Source organism: Mus caroli, unplaced genomic scaffold, assembly GCF_978045245.1.
Source record: "Mus caroli unplaced genomic scaffold, Mus_caroli_1 scaffold_13, whole genome shotgun sequence".
In the NCBI taxonomy this organism is placed as follows: Eukaryota; Metazoa; Chordata; class Mammalia; order Rodentia; family Muridae; genus Mus; species Mus caroli.
This window is the reverse complement of record NW_028227268.1, coordinates 13202857-13216995: the sequence shown is the minus strand read 5'-3', so window position 1 is coordinate 13216995 and position 14139 is coordinate 13202857. Positions and strand designations below refer to the sequence as shown.

General features: G+C 54.1%; 1 protein-coding gene across 2 annotated transcripts in view; it reads left to right on the top strand.

Moving 5' to 3' along the window:
• Positions 1-4596: 4596 nt before the first annotated feature.
• Positions 4597-14139, top strand: part of Axin2 (axin 2) — a 30447-nt gene continuing 20904 nt past the window's right edge. Inside the window, exons 1-2 of one of the 2 annotated variants that reach the window (XM_021176142.2) lie at positions 4597-4743; positions 7363-8315. In XM_021176142.2, the coding sequence (XP_021031801.1) occupies positions 7501-8315 (815 nt within the window). In that variant the 5' untranslated portion in view covers positions 4597-4743; positions 7363-7500. Of the gene's footprint in view, positions 4744-5033; positions 5385-7362; positions 8316-14139 lie in introns of those variants that run through there. The other variant, XM_021176143.3, reaches the window with a different exon arrangement.

Sequence of the window (14139 nt, the reverse complement as noted above, 5' to 3'; positions counted from 1 at the left end):
ATGCTCTTCACCTCTTTTGAGGCAGGGGCTCTCTCAGTGAAGCTGGAGATCACCATTAGGCTAGAGTTGACTGGCCTAGTTGTTAGTTTTACAGGTGCATTGCCATAGCTAGCCCACCCCACCCCCCCTTTTTTGTTTGTTTTTTTCAAGACAGAGTTTCTCTGTGTATAGCCCCTGCTGTCTTGGAACTCACTTTGTAGACCAGGTTGGCCTCGAACTCAGAAATCCACCTGCCTCTGCCTCCCAAGTGCTGGGATTAAAGGCGTGCGCCACCACCACCGGGCTATAGCTAGCCCTCTTGTTCTTTTACATTTACACGATGTGTGTGTGTGATAAGACATGTGTGTGGAAAGGATCTTGCACAGGATCTCAATGGATCCAGACTTGGAGACAGCTCCCTTTACTCTCTGAGCTCGGATACCCATCCATCCACACAGGCTTTTAATGGGTGCCCATCCTTGTGTGACAAGCAGGTTACCAGCTAGGCCATCTCCTCAGCCATGTTGCTGTTTTTCTTAGTACTGGATAGGATAGGGTAGTCTCTGAAAGATGGCAGAAAGGCAAAAGCACCTATTTTAGAGTTGCTTTTCCATCTGTCTCTGTGGAATGCAGTCTATCCCAGCAGGGACGGGATGGCAGCAGAGGCACCAGGTGGCTGGCTGGTCACACCGCTTCTACAGTCAGGAAGTAGAAGGTGATGACTGTTAAAAGGGGGACTCTTTTTTTGGCCGTCTTTATTCACTCTGGGATTCCTGTTCATAGGAAGGTACCACCCACATTCGAGGTGGGTCTTTCCTTCTTAGTGAACCCTCACAGACTCACCCAAAGGTGTGTTTGGTTAAGACTATGAAGACTAACAGTCACTGTCTCTTGCGGCTTGTCTTCTACAAGACCTTCTGTGGTCGGCTTCTGGGGTCATTATTGACCCGTGACTGGATAATATCTTTGTCCTGAGGTTGGGCAGTGTTAGAGTTTAAATGTCTCCAAGTGTTTTTGAACACTTTGTGCACCAGCTGGTCCCCCATTTGGGGCAGCTGTGGAACCTTTAAGAGTGGGTCACAAGTAACAGCCCTTTGAAGGTCAAACTTCGTCTTGGATCTTAGCTCTCCCCTTCCTGGCCTGCTGTGGTGTGAACAACCACTACACACTCCCACCACTGTATATTCAGCGACTTCCTAGCCATGATGACCTGAAGCCCTCTGAAACTGTGAGCAGAGATAAATCTTCTATCTCTCAGGTTCCTTTTGTCATGCGCTGTGCTGCAGAGACACAAAGAACACCCAGGAGTGCTAGGGAGTAGGGTAGGGTAACTGCAAAAATAACCATTATGGCGCTGGTGAGATGGCCCAGTGGTTAAGTGCACTGGCTGCTCTTTTAGAGGACTGGAGTTCAATTCCCAGCACCCACATGGTAGCTAACAACCATCTGCAACTCCAGTTCCAGAGGATCTGATGCCTTCTTCAGATCTCCACTAGCACCAGAAATGCACGCAGGCACACGACCCTCATGGATAAAGTTAGAGGAAAATCTTGAAGATTGAGGAAAAAAAAAAGTTTTGAATACATACTATCTGCCAACCTGTGTATGTAGCACGTGCTTATTGCTGGCGTTCCCTACAACCCTCCCATGGAACACCATCTGCCTCCTAGATGTGTAAATAAATGGCGTCTAGAGTTGTCAGGTAAGCTACGATTGTTAACCGCGTCTCCCTCTTCTCCCTCTCAACAAAGGAACATTGTGTAAGGTGGCACTTTTCCCGAGGAGGAAAAGTCAGAGTTCCTGAATCTCAGAGCAATATCCCGGGTCTCAGCAACTCCAGTCCCAGCTGGCCTGACTTCCCCTGCACAATGGTTTTTGTGAAAGCTGACAAGGGTCAGAGATCTGGCCGGATGCCTCCCGTGGAGCGAGCCTTTAGCCTTGTTTTCTGGTATTCTAGGATTTCAGCCCAGGACAGAATTCCAGAAAAGGACCCCTCTCTGCTCTATTAAACTTGCCTACACTTAAGCCAAGTGGACTGTCTTATCCTCTGTAAGGTTTTACTTTAAAGGGGGGGTTGGGGGGGCATTGAGTGAGCATGTGCAGAAATCCATCCCCTTGCTTTCCAGTTTCTAGGCAACCATGCAGGATTACAACAAGTCACATGATAATGCTGCTGCCAGGGAGAAGAGGAAAATGGCAAGCTGCTATCTTGAGAAAGGGGTTGGGAATGATGGACGGACAGCCTTTGGATGTTCCTCTAATAATATTAGCAACAAGTGAGTTAAAGACCCGGGTACCAGAGAGGGCTTCCAGCCTCTCAGGGCTCACCCAGCCTCTCTGGCTAGATGCAAAATGTTCCTGTATACATGAAGTTGGGTGAGATGCTAGAGACAGTAGAGGGAGTTGTTGGCCTGAGGTGACCCTAACACCTGCTCTGGAAGCCCAGCTCCCAGAGGGGTTGTTATGGAGAAGATCCCAACCACAAGGGACTCCCCGGGCTGCACTTCCTCCACTGCCCCAGCCCTGGGATAATGAAGGAGCAGCCAAGCTCTCTGGTTTAAAGGCAGCCTGTGATGGCCGTGGGTGGCTCAGGGGCAGTGGGGGGTCAGTGGGGACAACTCAAAGGGAGAAAACCACCCATGAAGGTCCAGGTTTCAGTTCCTTTCTGAAAACCTCCTCTTTTCTGAACCTTGTTTATTTTGATTTGGGATGGTTTGATGATTCTATGTCCCCTCCCCGCCAGAGAGAGAGAGAGAGAGAGAGAGAGAGAGAGAGAGAGAGAGAGAACCAAGAATCAGGGGTGGGGTGTGACACATATGTGTACACCCTTGGGTTTTTGCACTGTACTTGCTTCTATGGCAGTTCATGCCTCTCTCTGCACTCCTGCTTCTGTAACAATACCTCTGTGGCCCAAGGACCCCCAGGAAACAGTTTTGCTGGGGTTGATGGAGGAGGTGGGCCGGTATGCCTTTGGTCTAGGATTCCATATACCATGTCAGAGCTGGAAGGCAGAGAGAATGGAGAGCCACCTAGTATCCTCACACCTGGTAGTTGTCTCAAGATACAGATGCATCATGGGAACACACTTCCTCTGGTCTTCCCCGGAAGGACCACATTTCACAGCCGGGACTGCTGGCTTTAGAGAGGTCAGCTCTGGTTGTAAGTAACCCAGGTACATTGACCATGGAGGAAGAGCAGGAGGATGAGACCCGCCGGGGGCTCCTTTCTAGGCTGTGGAATTTGAGGCTTAAGGTATGTGAGCTCTCTGGCCCTTTGCTGCAGCCCGAGTTCTTTCTCCAGTAGAACATGGGGGACAGTTTTCCCTCTTTGGACAGCCATGTTTCTTACCTGAATGTTCGCCCTCCCTTCAGAAGGTCAGGCCCTTGCTTCTCTCGGCTTTCCTCTCTTTGGATTACTTTGCTGTGGGCTCCGCTGTTGATATTTTGTTGCTGCTGTTCTGTTACTACTTTGGCTTTGAGACGAATGAGCCTTAGGTAGCCCAGGCTGGCTTCCATTTTACTACCTTGGTCTTGGAATTCTCATTCTATTGATTGGCTCTACCTTGGGGTGGCAGCCATGTGTCACCAACTCTGGCTTATGTGGTGCAGGGGTTGGGGCGGAAGAACTCTATCAGGCTACCTACTCACTTCCATTCCCTCCCCCCTCCCCAAATTTATCAGCTCATCCACGGGGAAATGCTCTACAACAACAGATGAATGAATAAATGTTCTGAACTTATGGCATATTTTTAAGGCCCGTGCTTTATAAATATTTTGGGGAGAATGTGGAAAGGAATTCGAAGGTGACAGTGGGGTGAATTTTTAATACTTTAACACCGCGTGTGTGTGGGAGACATTCCACGGCTGTTTAATAAGTAACATATGGGATTGTGGCAGCCCTTTGGGAGAGTGTGGTGGGCACGAATTTGTTGGGGAAAGAGGTCCATGAGTGTGCAAGGAAGGTGCTGACTGATGTGTAAGGTTGCAATATTGGGGAACTGAGGGGCGCACCTTGATTCCACTATGGAGACAAATTCACAACCGCCCATCTTCATCCAAACACAACTGTCCACAAACTATTTCTATATTAGTGCAAATAGATACTGGAGCACAAGTGCACACACACACAATCATGCCTTCCGAGTCAGAGTACGCCCTAAGAATTGGCCAGCGGATCTAGCTCCTACCAGAAGGCCCTCCAAATTCCCAGGGAAATTTGAAAAAAAAAAAAAAAAGGTAGGAACGTGTTTGATTTGATGGAGGAGGGGGGGTGCTTTATTGCAGCTCTTGCAATGGCCAGAGAGAAACTGGCATTCTAGAGGTGGAGAGCGCTAGGTAGGCAGGGGGAGGAGACAAGAGCAGAGGCCGGAGAACTTGAAAGATGAAATCAGAACTCCGGCCGAGAACACCCTGGGGCCGCCAGCAGCCGGCGGGGGGCAGACGAGGGCCAAGGAAGGGTTAACGCGGGAGCTGAGTGTGCCATGGGGGCCGGGCCGGGGCGGGGCAGAGCGGGCGCGCGCTGTCCCTTTAAGGCGGGCGGCGCGGGCCGGCCGAGCGCCTCTGTGATTGGCGCGGCGGGATCACTGGCTCCCCGAGCCCGGCCCGGGGGAGTCGGCTGGAGCCGGCTGCGCTTTGATAAGGTCCTGGCAACTCAGTAACAGCCCAAGAACCGGGAAATAAAAATAAGCCGCCGATCGCGATGGATTTCGGGGCCACCCGGAGGCCGAGGCGTCCGCCTCCCCAAAGGAGAGCTTTGCTGTAAAAGGTGGGGTCGGAGGCTCGGTCCCGTCGCAGCCGCTTCCAAGAAAGCTCTGTGCGGCCGGGGGCGGTTGGCAGCGGGGCGCGGGGCCGCGGGAGGGGGCGACCGGGAGCAGGCCGGGGTAGTAGAGGGGTGCGGATTGCACGGCCCCCCAAAAGGGGCGCTGGAGCGCGCTGGGCTGGCCCGGGTGCGGCTCGCATACCTCCCTTCCAGGACCGTGCGCTCGGCTCGCGCCTTTGAAGTGCACAGTTAAATCCACAGCGCAGTTTTTGTTGGAAGCGCCCGGAGGACATTTGGTGCGCCTAGTGACTGCTGGAAACAGGACCTGGGTTGAAAGCCGGCCGGGCGGGGGCCGGGGGCGGCCGCGGTGGGGGCGGAGGCCCACTCGGATCTTTTGCATAAAAGGGGCAGCGGGGCGCACGGTACCCCCCCACCCCCCCCCCGGCGCAGAGCTCGCTCTCGCCTCGGGATCGTTGTTTTCCGTGCACCCCCTCCTCCGCCTCCGCGAGACTCCTCATGTTCCCCACGCCCGGGCGGGCCCGGGGGGGCCCCGGGGCAGCCTCTGCGAGTCCAGCGGGGGACCGGGGCAGGGGCCCTGCCCGCGGCGCCTGCGAGGTCTCCGCAAGGAGTGCGCCAGCGGATCAATGGTGAGTGCCGAGGCCGCGGCGGTCCGGCGGCCGGCGCGCTTTGATGTGCGGGGCGGCGCTTTGAAGTTGGCAGGCCGGCTATTTCGGGGCGCGCTCCGGGCCCGCGCGGAGGGGAAGCGGCGGGCTCGGCGCCCAGCGCTCCGGGGGGTTTGGCCGGGCGGCCCTGCGCGCGGTGAGCTGGAGTCCCCTCCCCTGCGCCGGGTCCGGGGTGGCGGGGGGCCGGTCAGGGAGACTTCTCCAAGTGGCGTCGGGGACGGAGGCGGAGACGGGTAGCTCGCCCTCGGGGGTCGAGTCGCCGTGGGTGTGGATGAGTTGGGGTGTGCGTGTTCATGCGAGTGCTTTTGGAAGGTGGGATGAAAGGGTGGCGGCGCCCCCCGCTTGCCCTCCCCGCCCCTCCACCGCCCCCTCCCACTTCTCTCCCCACTAGTCTCCCCCTCCCATCCGCGGGTCCGCGCTTAGGTGCCGGGAGCGCTGGTGAAGGCTCAGTCTGAGGGTAGAACCGGCCAGAGCCCAGGGCGCTCGCGTCCCCCCGTTCCTCCTCGCCGCCCCATTTGCGGAGAGGCCGAGACTCCGCGCGTCGCCATTTCTGGACTAGGCGGTTGCTTTCCGTGCCTTTTTCTGCGGGAACCTCTGCGAGGCTTGACACCAGGGAGTTACCCCCTTCCGGGCTCCGGGGTCTCCGGCCTCGCTCCTGGTGGACGGCGTACCGGGACTCTGGAGGCTTTCGTTTGCAGTTGGGCCGGGGAGGGACGGGACAGGAGGGGCTCAGAGGAGATGAGAGCCTGGCGGCCTTCATCTTCCAGGTAACGGCGCCTCGCCACCTTCTCTGCGCCCGGGTGCGCGGCACTGCCCGGCCCCACCACTTCGGGTTTGTGCCCAGCCTGGCGGCCTGAGCTGCGGGACTGGGGCGGGGTGCATCGACCCAGACCCGGGGTCTCGGGCAGCTGGCCTGGCGTTTCTCCCTGTCCCCCGGCCCGCCCCTCCTTAGTTTGATCCTTCCCTGGCTAGGGAGAGAAGCTTGTTTATTGGTTAGATAAGACTTCTTTTCTTTTGGAGAAAGGACTGGCTTGGGATCAGTGTAGTTTGGGATTCTTGGCACAGGCAGTAGTAGCGTGAGAAGCCTTCTGATCCGGTTTTGTTGGGTTCGTGGCTCTAGGAGGTGGACTGGGGAGCCGGGGGCGGCGGGTCTCGAGGTTTCTTTTCTCTCTTTAAAAGTTTGAAGATCAAAGCCTCTTACTTAGTGAACTGGTTTCTGCTTTGGGGAGGCGAAGACGACAAGAGGTGTAGACTGAGCCACGTTTTTGGTGGAGTCTTGAGTATAGGCAACATCATCGGGGGTGGGGGTGCATGCCGAATCCGCGAGTCGCTGACCCCCTTCCCGCCGATGCTGGGCGGGCTTTTTTTTTTTTTTTTTCCAGGCGGGGATCTTCTGTAAGAAGTGGGACGAGGGAGCGCAGAAGGAGGGGTGGGTGGGGGGAATGGGAACCAGATGCCGGGGAAGGGCACTTTGAGAGCTCGAGTTATCTGTGCAGAGCAGAGTGGGGAAGTTTACCGAAATTGGTTTCACCTGCACGCAGCCGGGCGGCTGGCTTGCGTGTTCTGGTTGTCGAGGGAGGGGGTACGGCTAGGCTACCTACCCCGCGTGTCCCTGGGCCCCGTGAATGTGGGGAAGGTTGTGTCTTACACCTCCCGTGTCACTGTTTCTGCCTCACCTTCCTCCTTCCACCCCCCCAACACCCCCCCCCCCGCGCGCGCGCGGAAAAAGTGTGTGGGGAGCTCAGATTTCAGATTTCGCCTTTGAAAAAGCTGCGTCGGATACTTGAGATGAGCACCTCGCGGATAGCTGGGTTGCTTGATTTGAATTTGAGGAGTTGAAAAGCCTGTTTACTTTCTTGCTTTGATGTTGGGTAGATCTGGTTTTGATTAGATCAATACCCTTTTCTCTCTCCCACCTCCCCCCCCCTCCTTTTCTTTCCAGAGAGGAGGCTCACATGAGCCCCTGCTGACTTAAGAGAGACCAAGCGGTTTGCTGAGAGGAACTGGAAGAAGAAAAAGCAGGAGGAAAAAAAAAAAAAGCAAAACAAAACCCAAACTCAGTGAGACGCTCTCCCTCACCATGAGTAGCGCCGTGTTAGTGACTCTCCTTCCAGATCCCAGCAGCAGCTTCCGCGAGGATGCTCCGCGGCCCCCGGTTCCGGGAGAAGAAGGGGAGACCCCACCGTGTCAGCCTAGTGTGGGCAAGGTCCAGTCCACCAAACCTATGCCCGTCTCCTCTAATGCTAGGCGGAATGAAGATGGACTGGGGGAGCCCGAGGGGCGGGCCTCCCCCGATTCCCCTTTGACCAGGTGGACCAAGTCTTTGCACTCATTGTTGGGTGACCAGGATGGTGCATACCTCTTCCGGACTTTCCTGGAGAGGGAGAAATGTGTGGATACTCTGGACTTCTGGTTTGCTTGTAATGGGTTCAGGCAGATGAACCTGAAGGATACCAAAACTTTGCGAGTGGCCAAAGCAATCTATAAGAGGTACATTGAGAACAACAGCGTTGTGTCCAAGCAGCTGAAGCCCGCCACCAAGACCTACATACGAGATGGCATCAAGAAGCAACAGATTGGCTCGGTCATGTTTGACCAGGCACAGACCGAGATCCAGGCGGTGATGGAGGAAAATGCCTACCAGGTGTTCTTGACTTCTGACATTTACCTGGAATATGTGAGGAGTGGGGGGGAAAACACAGCTTACATGAGTAACGGGGGGCTGGGGAGCCTAAAGGTCTTATGTGGCTACCTCCCCACCTTGAATGAAGAAGAGGAGTGGACATGTGCCGACCTCAAGTGCAAACTCTCACCCACCGTGGTTGGCTTGTCCAGCAAAACTCTTCGGGCCACCGCGAGTGTGAGATCCACGGAAACAGCTGAAAACGGATTCAGGTGAGGCTTGGACTGGGCTGGGGTGGGCTGGGAATGGGAATGGGGTTGAGCATCGGGGACAGGGCCTGGAAGATGAGCTAGCTTTGCAGATGTCTTCTGTAAGGGTGGGTAGGAGGTGGCTGGCTAGGCTGGGGGAGGCTGAAAAGGGTTGATTGAGAGCTAGGGCTTCTGGCTAGGAGCCCTTTGATCTCATGTTTTGTTGTTTGTGTGTGTGTGTGGGGGGGGGGGGGCGTTGCAATGCAGACATAGCTGAGTACCTGCAGCCTTCCAGTGCTAACTTCAAACGGTGGCAAGCAGTGTTTATTAATATAGTTACTTATTATCCTGGGCTGTGGGGAGAGAGGAAAAGAGGAAGAGAGGATATGAATACAGCAGCTTTTGATGCCTCTGAGTCACTAGACCTACTAAGCGCCAGTTTGGGAAGGGGTCATTCCACTGCTAATCATCAAAGTAGAATGACTCTGGCTTGGGGGGAGGGGCAGCTGGGTTATGGTGTGCACTGGGGCTGGGGGCGGGGGGGGGGGAGGATATGAGTGGAATCTTTTGGACTTTTCTTGTTAAGAGCCAGCAAGCGGCTGCAACAACTGAGTTTGCAGTTCCCTTTGTAGAATTCGGTATTTCCCAGGAAGGAAGGAAGGTTTCTGACTAACTTGGGGAAGGCCCTGAGACTTTCTCCTATGAAGGAGCCCTCACTTTGGAGTCTGCTGGGCTAATAATCCAGCTTTCAAATGCATTTGAGCCCCCAGGGTGAGACGTCAGTTGATGGTTTGTTGCTTAGTGCTGATAGAGAAGTGTGTGTGTGTGTGTGTGTGTGTGTGTGTGTGTGTGTGTAGGGGAGGGGAACTTAGCCGTCCAGATCACTTTCTCTTTTTAAAGATTCTAAAACAAACAGCCCATTATAGATTGGCTAAGTCTCAAGATACTTGGTCCTTGCAGGCAACTTCAGACCTGTTAGAATGCATTTCTCTGCCCTTCGCTTCTGGCGATCCCAGAAAAGGATGCACCTATTATAATTTTAGTCTGTTGCCTGTGACATGCAGGACGGGAGGTGTGTGTGTGTGTGGGGGGGGGTCGGTCACACTGGATTGCTATCTGCATGGCTTTATTCTTCTGTCCCTGTGCATTTCTCCATGTCAGGGACTCAGGATATGATCTGCACAGGGTCTCTGGAGATCTCCCCGGCTTTGCGGGGCGTGGCCTCCAGTGTCCCGCAGCAGCTGGAGGGGTACGCCCCTGACTGCTGATCTGGAGCCTCTCGGGTTTCCACCATCAGGTCCTGCATGATGTAGGCACGAGATCTCCAGTTTTGACTGCTGCTGGCAAGTAGGGGAAGGGCTTGCTCTCCAGTCACCAGAGGGCGCTCTTGCAGCTTTGGGAGTGAACTTAACCAATTTTCAGACATCTGGTCTACACCTAAATGGAACTGGCTTGACTTTCTGAAGGCAAGTGTAGGATCACAGGAAGGGGAGTGGTTAGTGGCTCTTGGCTTGCAGAGCTAGGCTGTTTGCTTGAGGCTGTTGGGGCTGCTGTAGCTGGGTGCACACAGGCACCTGCATCCCTTGTCCCTCTCCATTGCAAGACTTGTAGGTAAACTTGGCCGTTGGCTTCCTTCCCTTGCAGCCTGGCAGCCAGTGATGAGACTCCTTAAGGCCTGTGGTAAGGCTGCTTCCCCAGCAGCCTTCGGACAGAGAGTCTTCTGTGCCTTCAGTGTCAGGCCCAGAGTGTCACCGATGTAAATAGCACACAGTGCGGGTTTCCCAGGGTCAGCAGTAAGAAAGCGCTTTCCAGGCAAGGCGCTGGGAACTGTGGAGGCCATTGATGAATGAATGGAGGACAGCTCTTGAGTGACCCCGTTAGCTTCCACACTAGGTCAAGCATGTGTTCTCCTACAGTTACGTTGGAATGACATATTTACCTGGACACGCCCAGGTGGCCCTTACTTCTTTCTAACATGAAGGCCAGTTCCAGCCTTGCCATAGCATTGCTTGGGTAGAAAACTTTCTCAGCTTCACGGTCCCATCTGTGAGGTGGGTGGGCACCGTCCTCTCCTGTCTGTGTCCTAAGGTTGTTCTTAGGGTCAGAGTCATAAACATGAAAGGCTTTTGTAAAGGGAAACACTTTGAAAAGATGTTAAGTGTTATAATTAGTATAATTAACAATAATAATTGGGTCTCAAAAAGGGCAACAAGGTTAGCACATGGCTGTTTTAAATGGCAACTCTGAAGGTTTTAGCCCATTCCTCATTATAATATTTTAGATCCCCCCTCCCCCGCTTTCTCTACTTTTTGAACTTTTAAAAGTCTGCCTTTCAGCATTATTGGAACACAGGGACCAGCCCCCTCCCCCCCTCTTAGAGTTGAGTCCCCCACCCCCATCTGCTCACAGCTCACTCATCCCACTGGAGCCAAGTTGAGGAGGTTACCCAGTGAAGTGAATGAAGGAAGCAGCTTGAACCTGCTGAGGGGCAGTCCACCTCAGCTACACACAGTCATCTTGGCCACTGGGTGCCCAAGGCACCGGCCAGCCTTCCAAGCCCTGTGTTTATGTGGGCACTCAAAGGAGCCTAAGATTTTAACGACTTGTTTGTACCCTTACCGATTTGGTGTCGGGTTTAATATAAATAGTTGGGACGGAAGAGCAGAAATTACCCTTGGAGGGAAGGGCTCTGGTTTGTGCCTGGTTGAGTGGGATGCCTGGGCCCTTGATGGTCTTTATAAATAGCTAAGGGCGTAAGTGACCTGCTGGTTGGAGCCTGTGCCCTAACCCCTCACACAAACAACGCCCCTTCCCCCGCCAGCGTTGAGGTGTGTTAGAGCCATGTGGAGCCAGGGCTGTGAGCTAAGGCACTAGGCCCACACTTATTTTAAGAGGGAGGATACAGAAATGAGCATTCAGAGTGTGCGTCCCTTTCTGCCCCGGCCCTGGGCAGGGTTCATCTACCTCCCCTTGGGCCTTCTGCTCTGGCCTGGCTTAAAATCCCAGGGGCCCAGCAGACTGTCCTGTGCCTGGCCACAAGGGCTTCCTGTTCTCTGAAAGAACTCTGCTGATGAGGCCCGTTTGTGTGTGCGTGTGAGGAGCCATTGGAATCAAGTTTGGCTTCAATTATCAAAGAAAATGATGCCACAGGATAGCTATGCGGAGAGCAGTGGCCAGTAATGAGAGGACGAAACGCCAAGGAGCGCAGCTGGCTAAGACACACTCCGCAAGCCAGCCGTGCTTGGTTACAGAAGACACTGTCCACCCATCCGTCCCTCCATCCTGCCTCCCAGAATGCTAGTCCAAGAGGGTATTGACCTGACCGTAAAGTGTCAGAGGCTCTCACAGAGAGCCCCTAAGCTCAGCCTCAGAAGTGGGTCCTCTTGTTCTCTTGGGAGAGGGTCCTCAGAGGGAGGCCCTTTGATGGGTTCTTTTGGCTCCCCATAGCCGGGGTGGGTGGTTGGGGAGGAAGTAGGCCCAGCATTTCCTAAAGAGGCCCTGGACTGGCTGGGCATACACACTTCCTTCCCTCAGGAGCCATGATGTCCTATTAACGAGTCAGCTCAGTGGCAGAGTGGCTGGTGGGTGCATGGCCCACACTGTGTCAAGCCTCTAGGCTCTGCAGGAAGGCAGAGAGACCCTGCACATTTGGGAGTACGACCCTCTTGAAATCATCAAAGCATCCGGGCACACTTAAGGTAGCATGCTCCAGTCTCCCACCGTGCCCTTTTTTAAGTAATCACGAGAAAAGAGCTCTAATCTAGTTTCTTAAAGTTACAAGGCACTTTGGAGAAAGTTTGAAGCGCTTACAAGCTGAGTATCTGCTGTGTATTCCCCCCACCCCCACCCTGCCCCTCTCTCTGCCTGTCTTGTTATGGTTGTAGGAAAATCCAAGCACTTTCTTGCAGTCAGCTGAGTTAAGAGCAGTGTATTCCATTTTTAATGACTGATCACACAGTAGCCCTCTATTTTGGAAGTGGAGGGAGACAAGTTTATTTTGGGAGCCATGTGCGAAAGGGGTGTGTGTGTGTGTGTGTGTGCGTGTGCACACACACACACACACACAGACCCTCAGGGTTTGACTTGGGCATCTTTTTTGTTGCAATGGTGAGGAAGGAATTTCTATTGAGTCATTTTCTCCTTTAAGAGGCTGGAGTTTAAGTCTTAGATCTGAGACGCTGCTGATGTGTTAATACCACCAAGATAGCAAGACCAAGGGGAGGGAAGGTGTTTGAAGGCTATTTAAGGCCGCTTTCGCTGTTTTGATCTTGTACCGCTGCTGTGCCTCTTGAAGACCTTTTCAGCAGCCCATTTGATGGATGTAGGTCTTTGAAGGAGGCTCAGCCAAGTTTGGAGCTCCTGCCATGGGGCCACCCCTGCTTTTGGTGTTGGGGATGCACGTGTGAAGACAGGTTGTCTCCCCCACAGAGCACACGGTCTTTCAGCTGTGATACATGCTAAATACTACAGCTTTGAAAGGAGGAGAGGTTTGGGGACACACCATCTCTCCATTTTTGCTAGCATTTGGGTACTGGGAGCACGACTGGGGTACTTGCCCCACCCCACCCCCCCATTTCAATGCTCTTGCCTTTAGAAACTGCAAGGCATGTTTGAACTGTCCGGTTTTTTTTTCTTTTTCAGCCCATCCTGGAGCTGTGTCCTGCCCCCATTAGCTAAGCCAACACCAGCTCTAGGCCCCTGACTTCTACACCACATCATAAGTGTGCAGACTGTATGTAACACTGGATTCCCAAGGAGGGGACCCTGTAGTAGTTACTGAGACAGGCCCATCCCAGCAGGGGACTCCAGACTGCTTTCAATAAAGACTTGGCCTGTCTCTGTCCTCTCTCACCCCATGTGGTGCCTGTCGCTGCCCATTCAGCCTCTAGAGGCGAGAGTGAGCAAGGACTCACCATCTTCCTGTGAGTCCCTTGCTAGCTGGGAGCCTACTGCCACTGGTCACCCCCTCAGTTGCCTCTGCCCCCTGTGCTCTCCATCCTTGCTATCTTGGTTGCCTGGGAACTCCAGAGTGAGGACTTGCTGGCGAGGAACAGGCAGGGATAGTCTTAGCAGTCTTAAATTCTCATTAAAAAGTATGAGGAGGTGACAAGTCTCCCTGTCCTCAGCAGTAGGGCAGCACCGTGGCCTAGGGGCAATTTAGAGCCACGTGTTAAAAGAGTACAGACAGTTTACATGTAGTACCCCTGGTTTGCACTTCTAGGCATTTCTGTTTCTGAGCCACAAGTCTAGACTGGTGACATGGGACAGAAACAGGGCCCCAGCTAATGTCCAGCTGCACTCAGTTGCTCTCTCATTGGTTGGTCTTGATGGTTAGCCTTATTGGGCCCCTTGTAGGAGATTTCCAGATGCTGGGCAGGCACTGTCATGTGACTATGGTATAGCCTTGTTCTGGTTGACAGGACAGCAAGGAGGTCCCCCCATCTCAGGTCACTCGGTGAGAGAGACTCGGGGATCCAGGTAGAGCAGAAGCTCTTATGCTGGGGCTTCATCCCCACATTCTTTTCTAGTTCCCCCTGCCCCCCCCCCCCCCCCCGAGAGCCTCGCCAGCTTAGGGCAGCAGTTCACCCCTGGGCTTCTGTTTATACTTGCTCTCCCTTCCAGACCAGCCACGGCGCCCTCTTGGGTCCCATGTGCTGCTAGTAGCTATGATACTATTCCCCCCCCCCCCCCCGACTCCTGGCCCCTCTCTGTCCTGTTAGGATAGACTCTGGCCTTACCAAGATGGCCTGCTTGGCCCTTGTACCAGTCATAACTAGTATAACTAGCTTTAGCCTAGCTGGTTAGAGCCCACCCACCCCCTCTCTTCTTAGTCTGGAGAGGACTCTGC